Source organism: Sceloporus occidentalis, unplaced genomic scaffold, assembly GCF_023333645.1.
Source record: "Sceloporus occidentalis isolate IW3139 unplaced genomic scaffold, rSceOcc1.0.p SCAF_3, whole genome shotgun sequence".
NCBI classification, from domain to species: Eukaryota; Metazoa; Chordata; class Lepidosauria; order Squamata; family Phrynosomatidae; genus Sceloporus; species Sceloporus occidentalis.
In genome coordinates this window covers 165,722,313-165,744,789 of record NW_028316983.1, presented here as the reverse complement: position 1 = coordinate 165,744,789, position 22,477 = coordinate 165,722,313, and the positions used below count along the sequence as shown (strand labels likewise).

Sequence of the window (22,477 nt, the reverse complement as noted above, 5' to 3'; positions counted from 1 at the left end):
AGCTTTAACAATAGGATTGTCAGTAAATGTCCTAAAAATTCAGGGGAATTTTTAGACAATGTAAGCAATGTAGGTCCTTTTACCTATATAGATTAATAATAATATGGAAAGTAGCATAGAGTCAAATGCTCCATGGTCATCATAGTACCACTGTCATTCAATCACCTTTTCCTTCTGGCTGCTTTTCAGAGGTAAGGGCTGGGTTGTCAGTGCTAGCTCATGAATAAAAGATGGTCTCTTAATTAAATAAAAATGAAATGGAGTTGTGCATTATTTACTACTACAGTAAGGCTAATGCATTAGTTGCTTGAGGCATCTATTAGAGGCTGTGGTTCTAGCTGCTATAAAAAAAATACATCAGGGACCAAACACTAGTCCATATGTTTAAGAAGCCAATTGGAGCACTGTCAGTTGTCCACTTGTCTGAATAAAATTTTCTATAATGAAGCATATTAAAAGAGTTTTGAGCACTGAAGGTAACATCATCATATATTCATTATTATAAATGGTAGTGATAGTGGACTAGTTCCATTTAAGTAGGACTCAGAACAGATCTCATAATTCCAAGCAGCCACTAAGACAAAAATGGAGGTTCTTGCACCTTTAGAGTATTTTAGATTCTTTGAATTCAGGAAGAGATAAGTGCAGTTACTTTCAATTATAGTACCTCCCTTTAATATTACTTCTCTTGGGTTTTTTGAAGTATTTCTGGATTTTCCAGAATCATGTCGGCAATATAAGTCACTGGACTGTGACAAGGTAGGGACAAGTGATTCTATGGTAGTTCCAAAAATAATGCACACTTGTGAAAACCACCATTTGAGAATGCAAATGTCTTTAATTGGTGGATCTACAGTCAGCCCTCCACATTTGCAGCTTTGACTTTTACAGATTTGATTACTGGTATTTTCAGATTTGATTAATATGTTTCTCTAGGAATCTCTAGGTCCTCCAGTGCATTCCTGCCAAGCGTTGGCCATAGAGTTGTGCTGGAGAACCTAGAAGTTTCTAGAGAAAATGGTGGTGGTGAACTAGTTCCATATAAGTAGGACTCAGTGGTTTGAGAGCTGTTACTTATTATGAGAATTGACAAGTCATTATGTATTTCCAGCAATGTTCATTGGAATGGTTTTCATTATTCTTCTTTTTTTACCAAGATCCTGGACTGTTCTCTTTTGTTGTGGGTCTGCACTTTGAAATAATTTGTAGGTCTTCCTAATTTGTAGCAGATGTTGACCACAGAGTTGCACCGGAGGACCTGGAGATTTCTAAAAAAATGTACTCTTAGGTAAAAAGAGTAGGGTTTTTTTTAATATAACTGTAACTTCACTCACTACTATTTCATATTACACATGGAAAAGGAAGGCTAATGACCTGAATAGGGTAATACATGAAAAACATCCATACAACATTTGCTCCGTCTTTCCAATACGTTTTTAATATATATGTGCGTATGTGTATGTGTAACTTCAACCACTACTATTTCACATTACACATGGAAAATCATTAGCCTTCCTTTTCCATGTGTAATGTGAAACAGTAGTGACTGAAGTTAGTTATAATTGATGGGAAATACATTTTTTCTATATAGTATCTTCAAAATAGTGTTGCAAGTGTATTACTTGAATTCATAATAGAATGGAAAGCAATCACAGATTTATTAGTCATTTTCTTTGTACCAATCACCAACATTACCAGTTCAGATATAAAGTATATTTCTGTAGGTTCTTTTATTTGAGTTCAGCAGGGTGGTTGCTTCCTTCCAGTGACTGGACTTGTGACATGTAATCAAGTGGATTGTGCACACATCAGAATGAGTAATCACATGAAAAGGTCTGTGGTAATGCATAGGAAAGGGGTACTCTAAACTCTGCATGGCCACGGGTGGGGGAGATACTTAAAATGTTACACTTCATTGATTTCAAATACAGGAGACAAAAGATTAGCATCTGTGCAGAACCAGTATTAAAGATTTGAAGAATGGATTAGAAAATCTGGTTGCTTTGGTAACATTGTCAATCATTCGTACAAAGACTGACATTCTGGCTGCTGCTGTATCAAAAGATATTATACTTGAGTGTGAAAAAAAAATTGCATTTCTTATTATATCTAATCTGTCATACTAGACTGGTATTCTAAAGCAGAGAGCACACCATTTCCAAACTACGTGGTGTTTGCATTGGGTACATGTATTTGTCAATGCCCACATGAGCTGTGGGTGGAGGAGGAGGATTTCCTTTCAGTGGCTGTTAGTTCACAGGAGCTTAGTGGGATTGGCAGAAAATAAAGAGCTCCTGACACCTCAAAACAGGTGGCAGTTGGTGTTTGTTCTTATGACATGCCTGTACTTCTTGTCTGCTTAGTGCTGTTGCTAATTGGCACACTGTAGACACATTCTTTAGATGAACCAAGTCTGTAGATTCTACAAATCCTGATAGTTGAATAACATATTGAACTGGGATTTAATTTAGTGCTCACTTTAATAGACCTGTGCACAGAAGGCCCAGACTCTTCACATAAAGCTCCTATTTCCTTCTGTATTTGATTTAAACCAGTGTTGGGGAATCTAGAACCCTGAAGCTGAATCTGGCCTTCCTGAATCTAGAAGATCATTTTCTCTTCACCTTGATGCCACTGTTGTGTGGTTCCCTCATTATAAAATGTTGAAATGCCTCTTCCAGAGCTTGGATATTAGTACTGTAGTAAGAATCTGCAAGACAAAATATCCAGGTATCTTTAGGGCCATTCTTTTGCTTCCCCCCCCCCCCCCCCTGGAATGCAGTCCCAAGAACTTCTCTTAACTTGAATTTCCCACTTAAACTGACAAAGGATTCCCACTCGTGTGCACTATCTGAAGGGCATTTGTATGCAGGGTCGAAGGTGCGCATTTTCAGCATTGAGTCAGACTATCACACCTTTTTACTCCAGCTTTTAGCCCTGGAGCATGGCTTCGGTTCACTTCCTGCCCACTTTGGAGGCATGCATCACCTAAACACCCCTCCTTCAAAGCGGGTGATACTACTTTATTTGGCCTATCTCTTTCACCCCTCAGATTCAGATCCTGCCTCAACACATATGTAGAAGATGAATTAGCCATGCCATTATTTTCTCAGCTTCAGTCTGCACTTCTGCTTTGATGCTATCTTGGGTATTGTGGGTTTTATATATTTGAAAGCCAGTGTAAGGATTTTTGAGAGAGTGTGTATAAAGTCCTTTATAGTAATACAAGTAATATGCCTTATCAATCAGCAGGAGAAGAACAACATAGCGCAATAAATCCTGACCAAAGATGGGATTATCCTAGTGCAATTTCAGTGTGAGATAAATTTGGTGGAGTGCTAAAACAGTTAACACCCCTGCAGTTACTATTTTGCTTCTTCAAACTGACAGCCCCCTGAAGCAGCTTTTTAAAATAAAAAACAGATACAGATTTTTAAACTATAAATGTGAAAGTGTAAGAACATGTTGGGATTTTTTTTTCAAGGCAGAAATACGAATATATAATATAGATTTATTTGTATCCTGCCCAATCACGAGGAATCTGGGCGGCTAACAACAGTAAAAGAGTGGACATTTGGCGGGGATGGGAGGAGGATAATTTTCCCTTTCAGAATTATGAACTAGAGACTTTTTAAACTGAGTGATTTGAAATAAAATGGTTAACACAGGCAGTACCCAGTACTGGAGATCTTTATGGAAGGTTCAGCGTTAGTGATAGCATTACTATGGTGACTGGATAAATGGATAAGCAATATTTAGATAATGCAAAATAATTTATAACAACATCTTCAGGTACTTATACCAGAAATAGTTGGAGTATTTTTTTCTACACTGTAGTGGCATTGCTTTTGTACAGCTCAACCTCTGACTGTCATTGCTTCTCACGTCCAAACTATGGATAACATAGAAGATCTGTGACTAAGGGTTCATCTATACTGGCCAGAATACTCTAGGCTGTTCACAGAGTATTATGGTCTCAAAGCAGCCCCAGATTCCCCAGCCCTACCCCATTACCTCTGTACTCCATAGCTATACTGGGCAGCTGTCTACACACACATCCCCACTGTGTTGCCCAATGTCACTGGTGCAAGTTGCTGCCTCAGAGTTCAGAAATAAAGCATACAGTATTGATCTTGTGGCTTGTGACCTCAGAGTGAGCAACCCATGCCAGTGATGGCGGCGCTAGACAACCCAGTGGGGACATAGCTGCCCAGTGCTGCTACAGGAGTGCTCTGGGTTTTCCTGCAAAATCCAGAGCAAAAAGTAAGTTTTTAAAAACTGGTTTAATTGCGGGATAGAGTGTTATTTGATGCGGAACTGATTTTACATTGTGAAGACAGGGAGCAGCTTCCACTCAATTTGTGAATTTGCCCAGTGTCGTGAAGACAGGTTGCTGGAGGATGGGATGACACCATTTAGCCTGGCTAGACGAGCCCTAGGTCTGGTTTACATCTGCATGGTTGGACTCAGATTGGGTCAGGGCAGTCATGCTGGTATATGTGTATATGTGTAGCTATTTCTCTTGAATGAAAAGTGTAAGAAGCTCTAATCACTTGTAGTTTGGTCCTCTTTTGCTTTCGTTCTCCATGTTTGTACAGTGAGTGAAATAAAAAGAAGATCACACACACATACATTTTCATGTTGAGCATTTATTGATTTTATTGTAGCAGTTTTAGATACTGTATTTTATATATGTATTTTAGGTATTGTATCATTGTACTTTTGCTGTAATCCCGCTTTGATCAATTGGGAGAGGCAGGAAATATAAATAAATACATTATTATTATTATTATTATTATGTTGAGAAGCTTCTGTCAGTTCTTCAGTTGTTGATATCCATGAAAATTTAGAACCTGCAAATCTTGGAGAGAGAACTTTATTAGCTAATATTCAACTGACATCAACACAGCATTGATGTAATTTACAGAGGTCTCTTAAGTGGTGGTCAACTAGGGAGTTATGTGATGGATGAGCTGCCAATTGCAGAGCTCTGTAAGTGCACTGCAGCCATGGCAGGAGGTGTATTTGGGTGGCCTTCTTTTCTCCACTGTGTCATTTCTCATTTAATTCCTTTGCTTCCACTGAAACCAATAGGAGGGCAAATTACTATGTTTCCCTAGGCCGGACGCACAATCCTGGGCTATACAAGGAAGTTAAGGGTTTTTAGAGCTCACTCACAAGATTACCTGTTTGGCCCCCTCCCAACTTCCTGCTGCTGACCTTTCCCAGATGATTAGGATTGCTTTGCTCAGAGCGTTTTATGCACTAAAGCTCTCTAACTAGTGCAAATGGAGTGTCGGATTGCCTCATCAAACTTTTATTCTGATTAAAGTATAAATATGAGTTATGATAGAATTTATTTTCTTGGATGGATAAGGGTACAAATAAACCAAGCTTAATTTGATTTATATACCACCTTTCTTCCAATATGGAGCCCATAGGCATTTATAAATATAAGTATACATATGACCACAGAGGACTTGGACAATGAGGAAATCAAAATAGTAAAAGAATTCTTGTACATGGGATCAAACATCAATCAGAATGGAGACGGCAATCAAGAAATCAGAAGAAGACTAGGAATAGGAAGGGCAGCCATGAAAGAACTAGTAAAGATTCTAAAAAGTAAAGATGCACAACTGAGCACTAAAGTTAAATCATCTAAGTCATTGTATTCCCGATCACCATGTACGGATGTGAGAGGTAGACAGTGAAGAAAGTGGGTAAGAAGAAAATCAATTCATTTGAGATGTGGTGCTGGAGAAGAGTGCTAAGGATACCGTGGACAGTGAAAAGACAAACAAATGTGTCCTTGAATAGATCAAGCCTGAATTCTTCCTGGAAGCCAAGATAATCAAACTGAGGCTGTCGTGTTTTGGCCACATCATGAGAAGGCACGAATCATTGGAAAAGATAGTAATGTTAGGAAAGATGGAGGGCAGTAGAAAGAGAGGACGACTGCACGCTAGATGAATGGACTCAATTAGGGAGGTCACAAGTGTGAATTTACAGGACCTAAGCAGAGTAAAGGAGGGAGGGTCTTGGAGATGTCTCATCCACAGGGTTGCCATGAGTTGTGGTTGACTCAAGGGAAGTTAACAACAACATTTACCACACAGTACAGTTCCATATGTTGCAATATACACAGTGTGTTGGCTCTAATGTACATGGGTGAGTTCTACTTATATTGGAAAAAATTAATAGATTCACAATTTTCAGTGTGTCCTCTCCTCTTTCAACATTCTATGTTTCCCTCTTGACATGCTGTGCTGAAGCGAGGGGACATTTTAGGGCATCCTGTGTCACGATGCTGTGGGACTGCAGGGAGAAGTGAGAATCAGCAGAGATATCCTCACCTTCTTTTTCCAGGGCAGAGACTTTGCTGGATTCCAATGTGTAATGTGGATTCCAATGTGTAAATGTGAATGGAAGGAACCCTTTTGTTCACCTAGTGGTCAATCTGAATCCAACTGGATGTGTTTTATATTCTTGTGAGTGGTAAAGTTTGATGAGAAGATAAATATTGAATATTTCATTCTGCACCTACCCACACCCAACAAAACAAAAACCGAGCAACCACTACCTAAAGCAGAAATTGAGAAACAACTATTTTCCTTCCCCTGGTTCCAAAATTACCAAATTATTTTACATTGTGGCATACCTTTGAATGTAAAAAGTGGTAGCAAACTAATATTAAAAGAGACATAAACATAGTCATAATCATTATTATTTTTTAATATTCCCCTTGAAGTGGAATCCTATGTCTGTTTAGTCATAACTATGTTCCACTGTATTTAATGGGACTTAGGATTTGGTTAGGATTGTAGCCTCAAGCATTCATTGTTTCCAAACCAGTTTATAGATGAGACTTTAAACAAATTAACAGAATTCTAGTTGTGTTCTGGATAATGCTTAAGGGTTTACGCTTGTGGAACTAATGTTTAACTTAGCAAGATAAAACAATCACAACCTAAAGTGAACAGTGTGAAACCTGTGAAATAAATTAAAGAATTTTTGGAACCTATCCAAGTCTTGGTATTTGATTTATTCATATGTTATAATTCTAAGACGTATCACATGTTAAGTGATGTGAAAAGCCAAAAAATATTAGTAACGTGGTGTAAATAACACATACAAAAAACCACCCCAACTTGTCAACTCTGTGGATTAGAAGAGACTTAAATTTGAGAGAGTGTTAATCTAAATATTACGGTTCAAAAGTTCTGTGAAATTCACACTTGAAATGGAGCAGCTAGTATTACTGGTTCCTTTGTTTCCTTTTTCAGAATGGCAGAGATGGATCTGATGGCAAGATTGGAAAATGCTGTAATTAGGCTTGAATCGTTGTTGTCAAATTCACACAGAGGTACAGGAATGGAATGCGGAGCTGTTAATGGAGTCAATGGAGGTATGGTTCTGTTTTTTCCGAAGCTTTATTCCTTATCAGTATGTAGTGAACTGAACAACTAGATGACATCTGGAATAGCACTTCTGCTAAAAGAAGCACAATGATACCCAGCCACCTCCATCCTTCTCTTAAATTAGCATAAAGGATATTGTGTGGGCTTGTGTAGAGAATGTTCAGTGATAGCTTTCATTTTAACCATAAGTCATACATAAATCTTTACCACAAAAGATATATCTTATTAGGCTTTTACACTTGTGGAACTAATTGGACTTGCAGTATTACTGATGTATTTTAAATTATCAGATTTTACAGATGGTCCAAAGGAGTGAGTTCTTGTGATATGGCTTCTTGCATTTTGTTGGTTGCTGTCACCTCTGGGTCCACTCTTTCTATTCTTTGTGAAGGGGGAGGGCTGGTTGCTGGATTTCTTGGATCTACACTAGGGCTTTTCTACAGTTTCTTTCTCACACACACACACCCAAAAGGGGGTGTGGCTTGCTGAGGTGGGTACATATTTTGAAGTGGAAATCTCCCGATTTTAAATAATATTTTTAGTGTTATAGAGTTATAATGTAAAAGTGCATTTTGCACTAAGAAAAACATTAAGAAAAGATAGTAGAACAAACAAAACAAACAAAAATAAGCTTCATTTATATACCACTTCATACTGCCTAAGCAGTGTCTAAGTGGTTTACAACTGTAAGCTAATTTGCCCCCAACAATCTGGGTACTCATTTTAGCGACCTTGGAAGGATGCAAGCCTGAGTCAAGCTTGAGCCTTTTTGCTGGTCTTGAACTCTCAACCTTATGGCATTTAATCACTGCACCACCAGGGCTCCTTTTCATTCTTATATGCCTTTGAATTAAAAAGAAACCGACATGAGTGTGGGAACAAAATGTTGAAAGTGGTGCCAGGAATTGTGAGAATATAGTCTGGAAGAACAGAAACATCATTTGAATAGTAAAAACAACAACACTGAGAACTATAGCAATAAACATTGCAGCCTCCTGACACCTTTGCCCTCTCTGGAGGAGCCTTTAGTATAATGAGTATGGTATCTGCTTGGCTGGAGAGATTCTGCTCAAGGCAAAACCACTACCTAGCAACATAACCAAAAAAGAAAGAAAAGCCATAAAGGATCTCAGTTCAGACCCAGAAATCGTTATTCTCCCAGCAAACAATGGCAATGCCATGGTAATCATGGAAACAGAACAGTACAAATAAAAATTCAAGGAACTCATGGATCCAGCATTATACAAAAAACTGAAACAAGACCTGACCAACAAAATCACCAGGAAAACTAACACCTTGATCAAGAACTCCTCAATTCAGCCAACCACATACCAAAGTTTATGCAAATCTGAGTCTTTCCCACCATGACACAGGCCATGTAGGGCTTTAAAGGTGATAACCAACACCTTGTACTGTGCCTGGAAACGAATTGGCAGCCAGTGGAGGGATTTCAAGATAGAGATAATATGGTCACTCCTGGTTTTTCCAATGACCAGCCTGTCTGCCACGTTTTGCACTAATTGAATTTTCTGGACTAGGTACCAGGGTAACCCCATGTAGAGCGCTTTACAGAAATTAAGTTGTGTAGTTACCAGTGCATGTACTACAGTTTCTAGGTCCCTTGCTGCCAGTAAAGAGCGCAGCTGGCATATCAGCCGAAGCTGATAACAGGCGCTCCTGACCGTCACATTCCAGTAGGACAATGGATTTTATGAGCAGAGAGTTGAAGTAGCCATAGGAAGCCCTCTAAGCCCTGTGATAGCAAACTTTTACTTGGAACACTTTGAAAATCAAGCGCTGGAAACAGCACCAAAAAAAGCCCACAATATGGTTCTGATATGTGGATGACACTTTCACCATTTGGAGCCACAGAGAGATCTGACCATGTTTTTGAATCATCTGAACAACATCCACCTAAACATCCAATGCATGACGGAAAAAGAAAAGGAATGAACATTGCCATTCTTGGATGTCCTGGCCATCCTCAAACCAAACCAACGTTTGGGCCACACAGTATACAGAACACCTACGCACACTGACAGATCTCAAATCAGCGAGTTAGGAGGAGTGACTGTATATTCACAGATAGTCTGCAAGCCTACATGTCAAATAATTTAAAGGTTTATTTTTATTTCTCTCTTTCAAATGGATTCCTTTTTTCACTGGATCACACATATATGCTGCAACAATAGGAGTTAAAAAGGTATCACTGCTTGGTAATCTATGTGAGTTTTAGACCAAACTTTTAGAAGAAACAAATAGAAGATTTGACATATATCCACATTGCAGAATTAAAGCAGTTTAGCACCACTTTAAGTGCCATGACTCTATCCTTCAGAATCTTACGATTTGTAGAGTGGTGAAATGTTCAGCCTGTTCTGTCAAAGAGTTTTTGTGCCTCAAATCCAAATATTCTATAGATTAGCATCATAGTAGTTAAAGTGGTATCAAACTGTTTTAATTCTGCATTGTGGATACACCCTTAGTTTGTACATGATAGATGTTTGACGTACTCAGGCTTTTCTCCCCTTCACATTTTATGAACTTATTACATCAAATGCCAGTGTACCAGTGCTTCATAAAGTGTGAGATGGCTCTGGCTCTGAGGCAATTATGTTGCAGTTCAGAAATGTTAGTCATTTGATGTCTGAAGTATATTAACATCAAATGAAGCTTCTGTTTTGTACTAAAAATGGACAACTTGTTTTTTCCCCTCAAATCTACAGTAAAATTGTGTATGAGGAATGAAATTTTTGAAAGTCAGCACACTTCTAGCAGCTAGGTGCTACTACTTAGAACGTAAAACAACATGAATGAAAAGCTGCAAGTATGCAATTTATGTGGGTCACTAGTAATATTTTGAGGGGGAACATGCAAGACATTTTTATTACATGAGTTACAAAGACAAGCCAAAAGATGCCATGTGACTTAAAGACTGAAAGTTGCTTTTAAGAATGGATAAAACTAATTTGATCCATTTATTTGGTGTTAGAAGAATTTGACCTTTTCCCCTTCAGTGCAGCAGGTATGACTATTATGCATGAGCAAAGATGCTGCAGGCCAAACCTGGAATAATCTACAGCCTTATCAGTTTCTGTGGTAAATGTTTTTAAGTGTCTTACATGTTTTTCTTAGATGATAAAGTAGGGCATTCAGAATGTATGAACGTTATTCTCCAGTTCCTGTGATTTTTTGCCCTTTCCATCAGACGTAGCACCCTATGTGGAAGCCTTTGACAGAATAATGAATGGGAGTGTAGCTGAGTTTCTAAAGAACAGCAAGATCCTTGAAGGTGATGTGAAGATACATGTAAGTATTCCTTCCCATTTGATCTTCCAGTTACATCATTTGTAGTGCTATTCATACTTTTATCCACATGATAGCATGTAGATCCAAAATTTTGAAATGTCTTCTGTTCTGTAAAGGCTAGAATAAACACATTATTACTGTACTGTACATACATTCATTGATGAACATCAGTGCTGGATATACTACTCATACTTTGATTGTGCCTCATGTTGAAATGGACCCCAAGTCAACGGTACTTAAATTTACCGTGTGTGTATCCCTTCAAGTCACCTGTGAACTTATGGTAACCCATTATATTTGCCATAAATCAGAAATAACATGGTCACATAACAACAACAACAAACAGATTTGTTTAAATATAAATCAAGATCTTGAATATAAATCCAGATCTTGCCTTTATTGCAAGAAAATACTTCAGTGATTATGTATTATTATTGTTAATGTTTTATATTCCACTCTCCAAATTATTTGGGAATGTTTACATGATTCCCATCATCTTTTACCCCAGAAGCTACTCTGTGAGGCAAGTTGAAATAGATCTCTAAAATAAATTCTGACTTAGTGGAGTTTTGAACCTGAGATTCTGTCATCTTCATCCTGCAATTTTATCCCCATGCTAACATGCGGGGAAACTACTATTGTACTGAAACTAAGCATGCTTCTCATTTATTTGTATTTTTAAAAACAATTTATTATAGTATAAAAATAAATTAGTGCATATTTGTTAAGATTTAATGTAAATAATGATGTTATCAATGTATTTTAATGAAAACATAATATAAACCATGTTTAATAATAGCTGTATATTAAATATTGGATAGATTCTGAGTATCCTACTGAATTTTTACTTGCCCTTGTTAACATCTTCTGAAAGTTTACTGTCTTACTTGATATCATGAAACAGAAGATTTGGTGGCCTTACTAGACTTGGTGCTGTTCCAACATCTGTGCTTTACCTTAACAAGTCATACAAAGAATGTTTTTCTTATGCATGTCTTATAGTCCATGTGTCCTATCCATTATGTTTGCAGCTGCTGTGTTGTTCACATTGAGAGTTGAAAAGAAAGTTGTACTGTATTTGGTTTCAGAAAGCACCTGTTGCCTGGAAAATTCTTACATACCTGAATGAATTGTAATATCTGAGAGAGTTCACAAGAAAATTATGTATTATGTAAAGAAAAAAAAGCATATTTAGTGCTTTTTAAAGTGTTTTTTAGGATGCAGTCATGTCCACAGCTACTTGAACCCAATGGGACTTGTTTTTTTAGTAGATATGTATAGGATTTCATATATTAACTCAGAAGTATCAGCACAAGCCTAAATTAATAAGACTATGACCCTATGGATCTGGAAGGGTATCTCAGGAATATTAGATTTATTGGAAACTCCTCCATCACCCTGAAGAAAAAAGTTTATTTTTATATATCCCCTGTGGCAACTTCTACAGTCCTTACTTCTATGACGGAGGAGATTTAACACAGGCAAGGGAGAATTTGAGGCATGCTGTGGGTACGGCAGTGAATGTGCCATGAGAGGCCATGGACCAGTAAAAACCAGTTTCTAATCTGTGACACTCCTGGAGTGGGTTTCAGTAGGAGGGAGTTTGTAAAAAATGAAATCCCAGCAACAACAGAACTGAACTGGAGTGGAGTGGGAGAATGCAGATATGCTGCTCTTCCCTCCCTTCTGCCCCTAAGCTCAGAGTTCTCTGTAGCCAGCAGTAGGAACATTTTGCCTGCGGCCTAAAGGAGCATTCATTTTTGGAAATTTTCTCATAATACATGTATCACTTTTTGTAAACTTTCCCATAATGTATGCATCATGTATGGAATTGAGTGAGGAAGAGGTAAATGTGTGTGCCAGACCATTTGCATTAAGTTACTGTGGCCTTATTGCACACGGTCATCAATGTGGTAGGATAACATGATAACCAGACTTCGATTCCCCTCTCCTGCATGATGTTGCTGCTGTTGTGTTGCTGAACCGTGGGAGAGGGTAGTAGAAGCGAGTCTTTTTACTCACAGGAAAAATCCATTAATGACTTCCTTTAGCGCTGTTGTCGTGTATGATTTGCAGTGCAAAAGTTCAATAGTGCTTTCCTGCCAGTTTTGTCTTTGGTTGGCGGGCAAATGTGAAGAAATGGAGATTGAACCCCCTTCCAGAGTCTTGTTCTGTCGCTGCAATGCTTCTCTCTCTCACTCTCTCTCTCTCTCCCACACAGAGAGAGTCTCTTTCACACATGCACACACAACCTTCCTCCTTTCCTCTCATTTCCCCATTCCCCATGCCTCCTTCCCCAAGCTTCCTCTCACCCTCCCCTCACAAGTAGCCATGTGGCTTTCCCAGGGGAATGGAGTAAAGGGAGAGCAGAAGTAGCGAAGGCTGTGCAATGAGGTTTGGGCGCTAACAGGGGCTCTAAATCCGAATTGGGACTGAAGGTTGGGAGATGCCATCCCGATTTTTGCAAGCCACAAAATTGCAGAGGGAGAGGGGCCCACTCAATAAATCCTAGTCTGTTCTACTTAAATTTGTGAGCTGTGTTGAGCACGATACTTAATGACTTCTGGTGCATATATTTTATTTATTTATTGTTTTCTTTATTTTTAGAATAGTACGTGTTTTGATTGAATTAGCATTATAATCTTCAAGTGAAGAAATGTGGGTTATAAAAGTTATCCAACAGTTATCCAATTAGAATAACTAAACAGTCAGTTTTATTGGGGTTTGATTCATATTAAAACTATGAGAGACGCTAGATTTCCAAAGCAGTGGGTTAGTAGAAAAGAGTTCTGAAATGACCCAATCCAATGAAGAGGAAGATTTTTATGGCAAACCTTTAATAAACTTGTCCAGAATCAGTTCTGTTTTATATACCAGGTATGAAGATATTGTCACATTTATTCTTGCTTAAGTTCCTCATAGGCTGTTAAATCTGTTATTTGGCTACTTCATGATGAGCACAGCATTATGCTCACAGGGCAGAAAAATGCACGTGCGTCCATGTTGCTGTGTCCAAATGGTTCATGTCGGTTTTCAGGCAGTATTGCTAACAGTTGAGTCAGGACATGATGTCATTACCCCAGATGAGAAAAGACTTGTGTCTGCACTTTTACGAGGAGCATTTTCTGGCATTTGAAAGTAAGCATTAGATTAGAGAGAGCAGTTCCTATTGTAAAGCAGTATACAATGAGGGGGGAAATAATGAGACACCAAAAAAAAAAAAAAAGTCATTTGAAACCCTACAAAACAATACACTGCAACACAAAAGATTATCATCCTCTGCCCCCACCAAGATTAGTTCATTCCAAAGGGCATGTTGTTCAACAGATACTTAAATGTATAGATTTAAACAAATCTATCCATTGGATTTAGTTCATGTATTTTAATTATATGGATTATATAGCCAAGTAAGTTATACATCAGCAAACAAGGATATGAAGTAGGGGTGTGTGTGTGTATGTGTGTGCGCGCATGCATGTGTGCACACATCAGATGTTAATGTTATCTCTGCTGCTATGGTTAGAACTAACAACCATGCCAAAGAGTTAGCTCTTTCAGAGAAATTAAGTTTTATCTTTTGCATTACATTTTGCAAGAGACCAAAGAATCTCTTATCTAAACAGTTAACATTTGCAAATGTATCTTGTACTGGAATGCTTTTCAAAATAATGCTTTTGATAAAGAATGAGAAGTTTGACTAACCATGTTAATACAATTGAACTTTATTTATTGTTTGTATAAAATGAAGGGGGCTTTCTTACCTTCATCTTCCGAGAGTCAGACATGAGGTCCACACCACACTAGAGCTGCTTCCAAATGTGTGGCTCTGAGTCACCTATCTCCTGGTGTTAATACATTATATGTGTTCCAATTCTAGGCTACAAGTGGAGTTGTAGTTTGTAGTTTGTTGTAAAGCTGTAGTTTACTTTCTAGCATTACTGGAGATACTGCCCTTTTCTATCATGTTCATCATGCAGTATTCTGTTCACAGTGACAGATGGGAAGGAGTGCTTATGGAAGTAAGGAGTGAATCTAGTTGAAACTCCATATTCATTTTGAATGGAAAGTACTGTATAGATTGGAAATATTTAATTAGGAAAAAAGGTGACAATTTGAACAATTTGAAAACAACTATTTGAAGGATTTTTTTTTAAAAAAAAAGCATTATTATGAAATAGTGATATAATATTATCTGTTTTAAGCAATATCTCTAGTATTTAAATATTTAAAGTGTGGCTAGAAATGCATTTTAGCACCAATTAAATATCAAATAAATATATTAGAGTTGTAAAATGGTATGCTGAGCTGCAGTAGTAATTCAACTGGCATGTTATTGTCATATCAAAACCATGATTCTATAAAAAAAAAAAAGTAGCACTAAAGGCGTTGACATCTATGTGGCAGTATTCTTCTTCTAAACAGATAAAGCTTTCTTTAATCAGATAAAAGATGGAAGAAAAACCGGAAGACACAGGGAGATTAGAAATAGATATAAATGTTGTATGCCCCGCCCTTCTCTTGGCAAAGGTGTGTGGGGGGGAAAACCATGGAGATTCCACACTAAATTCCTACTATGGGAGAAGCCTTCCATTTACAAGAAGTCCAGATATAATTTCCTTCTCACATTTCCTCATTCTGTCCCCCCCCCCCTTAATTATGAAAATTCATCAAGGAAATACAATGGAATAGATGCATAGTTCCTTTTAATTGTAAGTGGTAGGGACCTTTTGTTTGGAAGCATCCTAATTATTAAAATGAATTCCACAAATCAGTGGTTTAATGTGTGAAAATTGCTTCTTTTTGCCTATTGTGAACATATTTTCACTTTTGTTGGATGAATCTTGGTAGTTGGTGGTATGAAAATGGAAAAATTGGTCCCTATCCACTCTCTCTATATGATTGATAATTATAAACAGCATGTATCCTTACATATTTTTCTAAATAAATTACAGGGCCTTTAACCTAAAACTTCTTTAATTTCTCTCTCTCTCTCTCTCTCTCTCTCTCTCTCTCCCTCTCACTCTCTCTCTAAGCTTTATTAATGTTTTCTTCATATTTTCTTCATTTTTTATCCATTGTCTTTTATGTTGTTGTTGTTGTTGTTGTTGTATGCCTTCAAGTTTTTTTCCAATTTATGGTGACCCTAAAGTGAATCTATCATGGGTTTTTCTTGGCAAGGTTTGTTTGGAGATGATTTACCATTGCCTTTTCCTGAGGCTGAGAACATGTGACATACCCAAGGTCAGCCAGTGGGTTTTATGGCTGAGCTGGGAATCGAAGCCTGGTCTCTAGAGTTGTAGTCCAACACTCAAACCACTATGCCACACTTACTGTGGATAAAACATACTGGGGGGAAATCTGTTTAGAGTGTGAAAGAGTTTAAAGAATTATAATATGTTTAGCTGTTTTCCAAACTACAGTATATAGCACAAGGAAACAGAGTGCACATTTGAGAGCAATGAAATAAAGCAAGAAATTATCTTTGCCCCTTGCATAGGTGGAATGTGTCAAGTTCGTGTGTTGTGATAGGAATCATAGCTTTGTTCAGAGTAAAATACTACTTTTCTGTTTCTTAAAAATGAGATAATAGAAAGTGTACTGTACAGTTTGTCATCAAATAAGATTGACTATGGGTTTGAGCAATTAGGAATTAAAAATGAAAGGAGAGTTGGGTAGTTTTACTTACAAAACCATTAATGACTCTATTGAAAAAATCCCACATGAAAATGCTGACAGTTTTTTTTTAATATTGACAGTTCAATTTGCTTCTCTTTTCCTCCCACAGGCAGAAATGGTCCGTGCCGCTTTCCAAGCACAAAGAACATTTCTTCTGCTGACCTCACAATATCAGGAACCTCAGGAGGTAAGATATATGTGTGGGAGAAGTGGCATTTTTGGTTTTAGATAGTAGTGGATGATCATTCTGAATCTTGTTAACCCTCTGAAGTTAATTCTCATAGTTCAGACCAAAGCTTGTGATAGTTATTTTTTTGGATTGCAACTTCTAGAGTGGCCATGCTGGCTGAGGAATTCTTGGAATTGTGATCCAAAAATGTAATATTCCAAGCTTTGAATGAATTAATTTGGCTACCATTTCATTTACAGCACAGGCATGAGATATGATTTTATATGTACAAAACAAGCTGATAACTTTGTCATACTCCACAGCAAAAGTGGTTTTGAGTCTTCTGCTTACTATCAAGTGCATTTAGTGACGCTATCCATTCTCTTTCGTGTTTATTTGACACTACTTTTTAGATCGTGGAAGATATGTCTGTCATCATTATTAGTTATAGCAACTGATAGCTAAAAAGAGGTGCACATTTTAAAAACATCACATACCTTTGATTACCAGGTCCAGGGGTTATACAACAGGCAATGGTTCCCTAGCAAGGACGATTTCCTTGGCATGGCTTGTGAATATAAATGGGACAGTTAGATGGCCCCTGTTGGAAATAGAATCACAACTATGTATTCTTTTTGATATGATCCAGCAAGATAGTTTTTATGCTCACATGAATAACGTTATTTATCCCGTTGATTTAGTGGGTCTATTCTGTTGGGGATTAGCAAATTTGTTTAAGCCAGGGGTGGGAATTATATGGTCCTTAAGATGTTGTTGGACTGCTGGTCCCAAGCAGCCCTAGTCACCACTGGCAGTGGTAGAGAATGCTGAGAGTTACAGTCTAACAACATCTGAAGGTCTAACACATAATTCCCACTCCTGATTTAGGCCTGTGGTTTTTCACAGATATATAGAAAGTGTCTATGCTGCAACATTTGGAAAATAACATAGAGAGGTGATAGCAGGCTGGAGGATAAAGCAGGATATGGAGAAGGGGAGGAGGCTTATATTACATAAGCGGGGAAGAACGCAAGATAGAAATGGGTGGATATAAAGGGTGATTTCAAATGTATACAATGTGTTGCATCAAGTGCTATGGGAAACTTGTTATATCAAAAACTAATGGTGCAAGAAAGGGGAAGAAATTAAAGGAAGACATGAACACAGGCTCACACATTACTTATTCCACAGAGAGGTCGATGTATGCTTCTTTCTTCAGCATTGCTGTGCTTAGGGTTATACTTCTATTACAAGGCATGGAGCAGTTTTCATTCCTGACTATTGAGCATGCTGGTTATAGATGAGTTGTCATCCAAAACCCAAAGACTGGGTTGGGGAAGGCTGTGTGCAAAGATGTAGTGGCTGAGGATAAGTGAAGACATTACCAACCTCCAATTAGTATTCTGTCTCCTCAGTGAAATCTTTCTTCAGCTCCAGATTTCTAGCATTGCACTTGAGCATTTAGAAATATAGCGTACGTATCCAAAGGAAAGGATATTGTTGCATCCTGCAAAAGCCCTGCACTAAAATTTCATGAATTTACTGAAACATTGTATACGCATGTGCTCTTTGTATTCTGCAGGACTTAGCTTTGGTGCATTTACAACTGTGTGTAAAAATTCTAAATTTTGACACATGTGATAGTGGATATGTGAAGACATTGCCAACCCCCAATTAGACAGATATTCAGTGTTCCAGCAGAAAACAAATTTAGTAAACTTGAGTTTTGAAAGTAACATATTTGAAGGAACTTCACGTGGGCAGTTTATCTGCAAGTTTGTAGAGAAATCAAGGCTCATTAAACTTTTAAACAATTCAGATCAAAACAGGATGACTGCCACAATATGCAAGTACTTCCTAGTCACTATTTATTTTGCACTATTTGGAAAACATTATATTTTAAATTGATTTGCCTGATTAGAAGCTTCAAAATAAATCTCTGTTTAAAATGCATTAATTGGGAGTTATTTTGTCATTGCTTAAAAAAAAGTTTCCCTGCAGAAATCTCTTTATAGTAACTGATACCCAAACCCTTCTGTTACCTTCACTCCACCAGTGAAAACTGGCTCACTACATCCTTGCTGGTGTGTAGATTATAGATATAAAGTGGCTATGTAATCTTCCATCGGACTGTGTGGCCTAGATAATCCTGAAACCTCCTGACCTCTAACTTCAGATTACCTCGAGGTAGAAGATAGCTCAGACTGTAAGCCAAAAGCACTGTCTTTGCATGAAAAAACAGACCATGATGCAGGGATAAGGTTAGGCAGAACTGTTGTAGTTTTCTGCAAGTCTGAATTAATTGAGTATAATAGTAACAAAGGCCCCATACAGACTGCCAAAATAAAGCTGCTTTGGGTCACTTTGGAGGTATGCTGTTTAAATGATGCATGCGTCCTAAGAGTCTGGAAGCTACGCCAAAGCTGCGCTCCAGTCCTTAGGACTGGAACGTGGCTTTGGCACGGCTTCCAGACTCTTAGGACGCATGCATCATTTAAATAGCATGCCTCCAAAGTGACCCAAAGCAGCTTTATTTTGGCCTGTCTTTCCAGGCCTGAAGAAAAGGGAAAGCAAGGGGTGATGGGTAGAAAAAGCTAACTTTGAGGTGACTGAATCTGATTGTTCTCCCAAAGGACCCTGTGTACACTTCTGTGCTTTGGATCACATCTTAAATGTTTTGGCCACATGAAGGAGGTAGTTTGTTTGAAATAAGGATAAAAATGTATGAATGGCTAGTAGAATCTAGTAATCATACGTGTGTATGTGTGTGGGATGGAGATTTGGTCTGCCTGCTGTTGCTGTGGTGTGCCTTATATAGAAAAATTTAAAATAAATGATACAGTACTAGATCTTAGCACTGGAAAAGACCACAAGGGTCATCTGCTCCGACCCCTTGCCATTCAAGAATACACAACTAATGCCCTCCTGAAAGATGACCATCCACCCTCTGTTTAGAGATCTCTTAAGAAGTGTCCACACCCTCCAAGGCAGTCCATTCTGCTGTCAAAGATTTGTTACCATCAAGCAGTTCTTCCTAATGTTTAGGTGGAATCTCATTTATTGTAATTTGAACCCAGTGGTTCGTGTCCTAGACTCCAGAGCAGCAGAAAATTCTCCATCTTCTACATGGCAGAATATTTAAAGACATACCCAGCTCCATATTAGGCCACATGTTAGTGTGAATGTAATTATCCCTTAAATAATGGAGTAACTGTGCTACTTTGTATGGGAAGATGATAATAACATAAAACCACAAGCCTTTGCCCATTTTATTTCTTTAAATTGATTTTCATAAGACTAAAGGTAGGAAAAGATAAAAATTAAAAACAAATTAAAGCCCTGTAAATGTACAGTGTAATGAACGGAAATGTGATATGGAGGCATTATGTACAGCTACGGAAGCAATAAACTTCCAGGAGGTAGGGGGAAACAGCTTATACTGGAGCAACTGTGAAATGTTATTATGATGGAACAGTGAACTAGAATGATTAATGAGATTTAGCAAAATGTTGATAGGTTTAGTGCTTATTGGCATAAGTTATGAATGCAAAACTATTTTCAATGACATTATCATTGTGTGTTTGCCCAGGAGAGACATGTTCTGTGAGTTTCTGCATTAAGACTAATCTAGATTCTTAGATTCTATCTATGAATGTGAGGCATATGACAACTCCTCTACTATGAAGATGCTTCCAGAATGCTTGCAGAAGCAAATACCCTCCTGAGATAACTGGCTAATATGAGAGCAGGAGGCACCATTCTGTGGTGGTTTTGGTTCTCTTTGGCAGGGAATTCCCAGAAAGTGGTGCCGGGGAGGATGGGCTACTGGTCTCTATTTGGCCTTTGGTATTTGGCATTCAGAAATCTGTTTTGACCCATATACTCTTTAATAACTAAATGAGTTGTCAAGGGAGGGAATTCAGGCTCTGAGTGTCATCAGTATGCTATGATATCCAGGTTTGTTCTGTTTTTCTACTGGTGCCAAAGATACAATGGAATATTTAAACTGTTGTCTGAATGAAATGAATATGAGTGAACAAACTGAGACTCAGTCTAGAAAAGATGGACATACTGTTTGTTTGCTTAACCTGAGATTTGGAGTATCAACTTTTGCACTATGTAGAATTTCATCTAAAAAATCAGATATGCACCATGGAAATGCTTTGAAATCCAGTACTGTTTTTGGATGGCCAGGAGTGCATTTGCTCAGCTTCGTTTACATAGCCTCTGATAGGCACAGATCAGCCAGGATTGCCACAGCTGCCTCTGCAGTAATTAGGAAATAATTATTTATTAATTCTGTGAACAGCTTTAACACAGGGCTGCACATGGATCTTTGCCACTTTCAGTGTGGCCACTGAAGCCAATGAGACCCCTATCCACTTTTACTTGGCCCTTGGGAAGGGGTGCTAGCTTTCAAAATTGCTTGGAAGGAGAAGATGGAACAGCTTCTAACTACCTCCAGTGTTCCCATTTCCAAGATAACTGTTTTCCAGCTTCGATCAGGGTGTGTAAACATGTTGGCTGAGAACCTGCATCAAGAGACATATTGTATGATACATATCCTCTCCTGCAGACTCATCTATCTCCTCTGCCACCCCTACAGCATGACCCATGGAGAGTGAAGGTGCTGAAGGAACATCTGGCTATGTCCCTGTAGCCAGAGGCACAATGACGATATCATTCATTGGGAGCTCTGGATGGCCTCCAAGAGGTCTCAGAAGAGGTCTTTGTCATTCTGCGTTATTGCTGTAGGGACATAGGTAGGCTCATCTCCAGTGCCAATCCTCTACTCTCCCCCTGGTCACTAAATGGCCGTGGAAAAAGGGCCCCACAGGAGAACGTGAGTGTTGCTGGCTTTGGGGCTGTGTGTAAAGGAGGTACTGAATTCTTCCCTCCACAACAATAAAAAAAAATCAGTATAGAAGTGACACCTCGGTATGTCACTAACAGAATATCAGCCATACATGCAGGAAGGTAAAGCTCCTCCTTCCTCCTTCCAGCCAGCAGTGGATGTAGCCCCAAGGGCAAAAATGGTTGTGTACAGCTGTTTTAATGAGTACAAAGTCTATTGATAATGACCTTTACTCATGCACAAAGGAAAAACAATGAGAGAGATCCCCTTTAGCACTTACTTGCTTAAACAAGAACACTGCTTGGTAAATATTTAGTTACTGTTGTTGGTTTTTTAATTGAAATGGAATTGCCTTTCTTTTTTCATATGGAATTCTGTATATTAAATCCAACTCAAATAAATCATATTGTGGCCTGAAAACAGATGTCAAAATTTATTGTTCATGACAGTTGTTTGAGTAACAGTTTCCATTGCAAAGAGCATAAAGCTGAGTGGTGTGATAGCTTTTTATTCCTCCCTTTCGAAAGCAAGAAAGCAAAATAATCCACTGGCTTGCGGATGGCATCCTATAATATAAAGGATACCTGATAGACCAGGCAAGAAAAGAAAAAGGACTCACCCGTGACACTATCAGTGTGATGTCATCTGGGTCTGCTTAAACATATAACTTAATGCCACACAGTCAATGTGGGATCCAAACAGGAAGGCCAACCACTAATTTATCAGAATTCACAGAGCAGAGAAAATAAGATGACAGCATATAAATGCTGCAGAAAGCGAGTAATTGTGTCATTCTGTTGTCTAGACGGATTGCTTTAATAACTTAAAGCTGTGACTGAGCTGGCTAGTTGTGATCATGGCGTAGTAGCTTTGCAAATATTCAGAAACAGCACAGTGGAGACACAGGGGATTTGCAGAGTTCCTGTGTACCATGCTGGTTCAAAATGTTGACCCTTTGCTTTAAGATGCAAGTGAACCCTGACAGAAAAACAGTAACTAAACTATTAAATAGCACAAAAAGGGAATACAAAAGTAACAGGACCTAGG

General features: G+C 38.2%; 1 protein-coding gene across 1 annotated transcript in view; it reads left to right on the top strand.

Moving 5' to 3' along the window:
• Positions 1-22,477, top strand: part of CAP2 (cyclase associated actin cytoskeleton regulatory protein 2) — a 61,614-nt gene that overhangs the window by 5,730 nt on the left and 33,407 nt on the right. Inside the window, exons 2-4 of the mRNA XM_089516773.1 lie at positions 7,287-7,408; positions 10,630-10,730; positions 16,516-16,593. Coding sequence (XP_089372899.1) covers positions 7,288-7,408; positions 10,630-10,730; positions 16,516-16,593 — 300 coding nt within the window. The 5' untranslated portion in view covers position 7,287. The remainder of the gene's footprint in view (positions 1-7,286; positions 7,409-10,629; positions 10,731-16,515; positions 16,594-22,477) is intronic.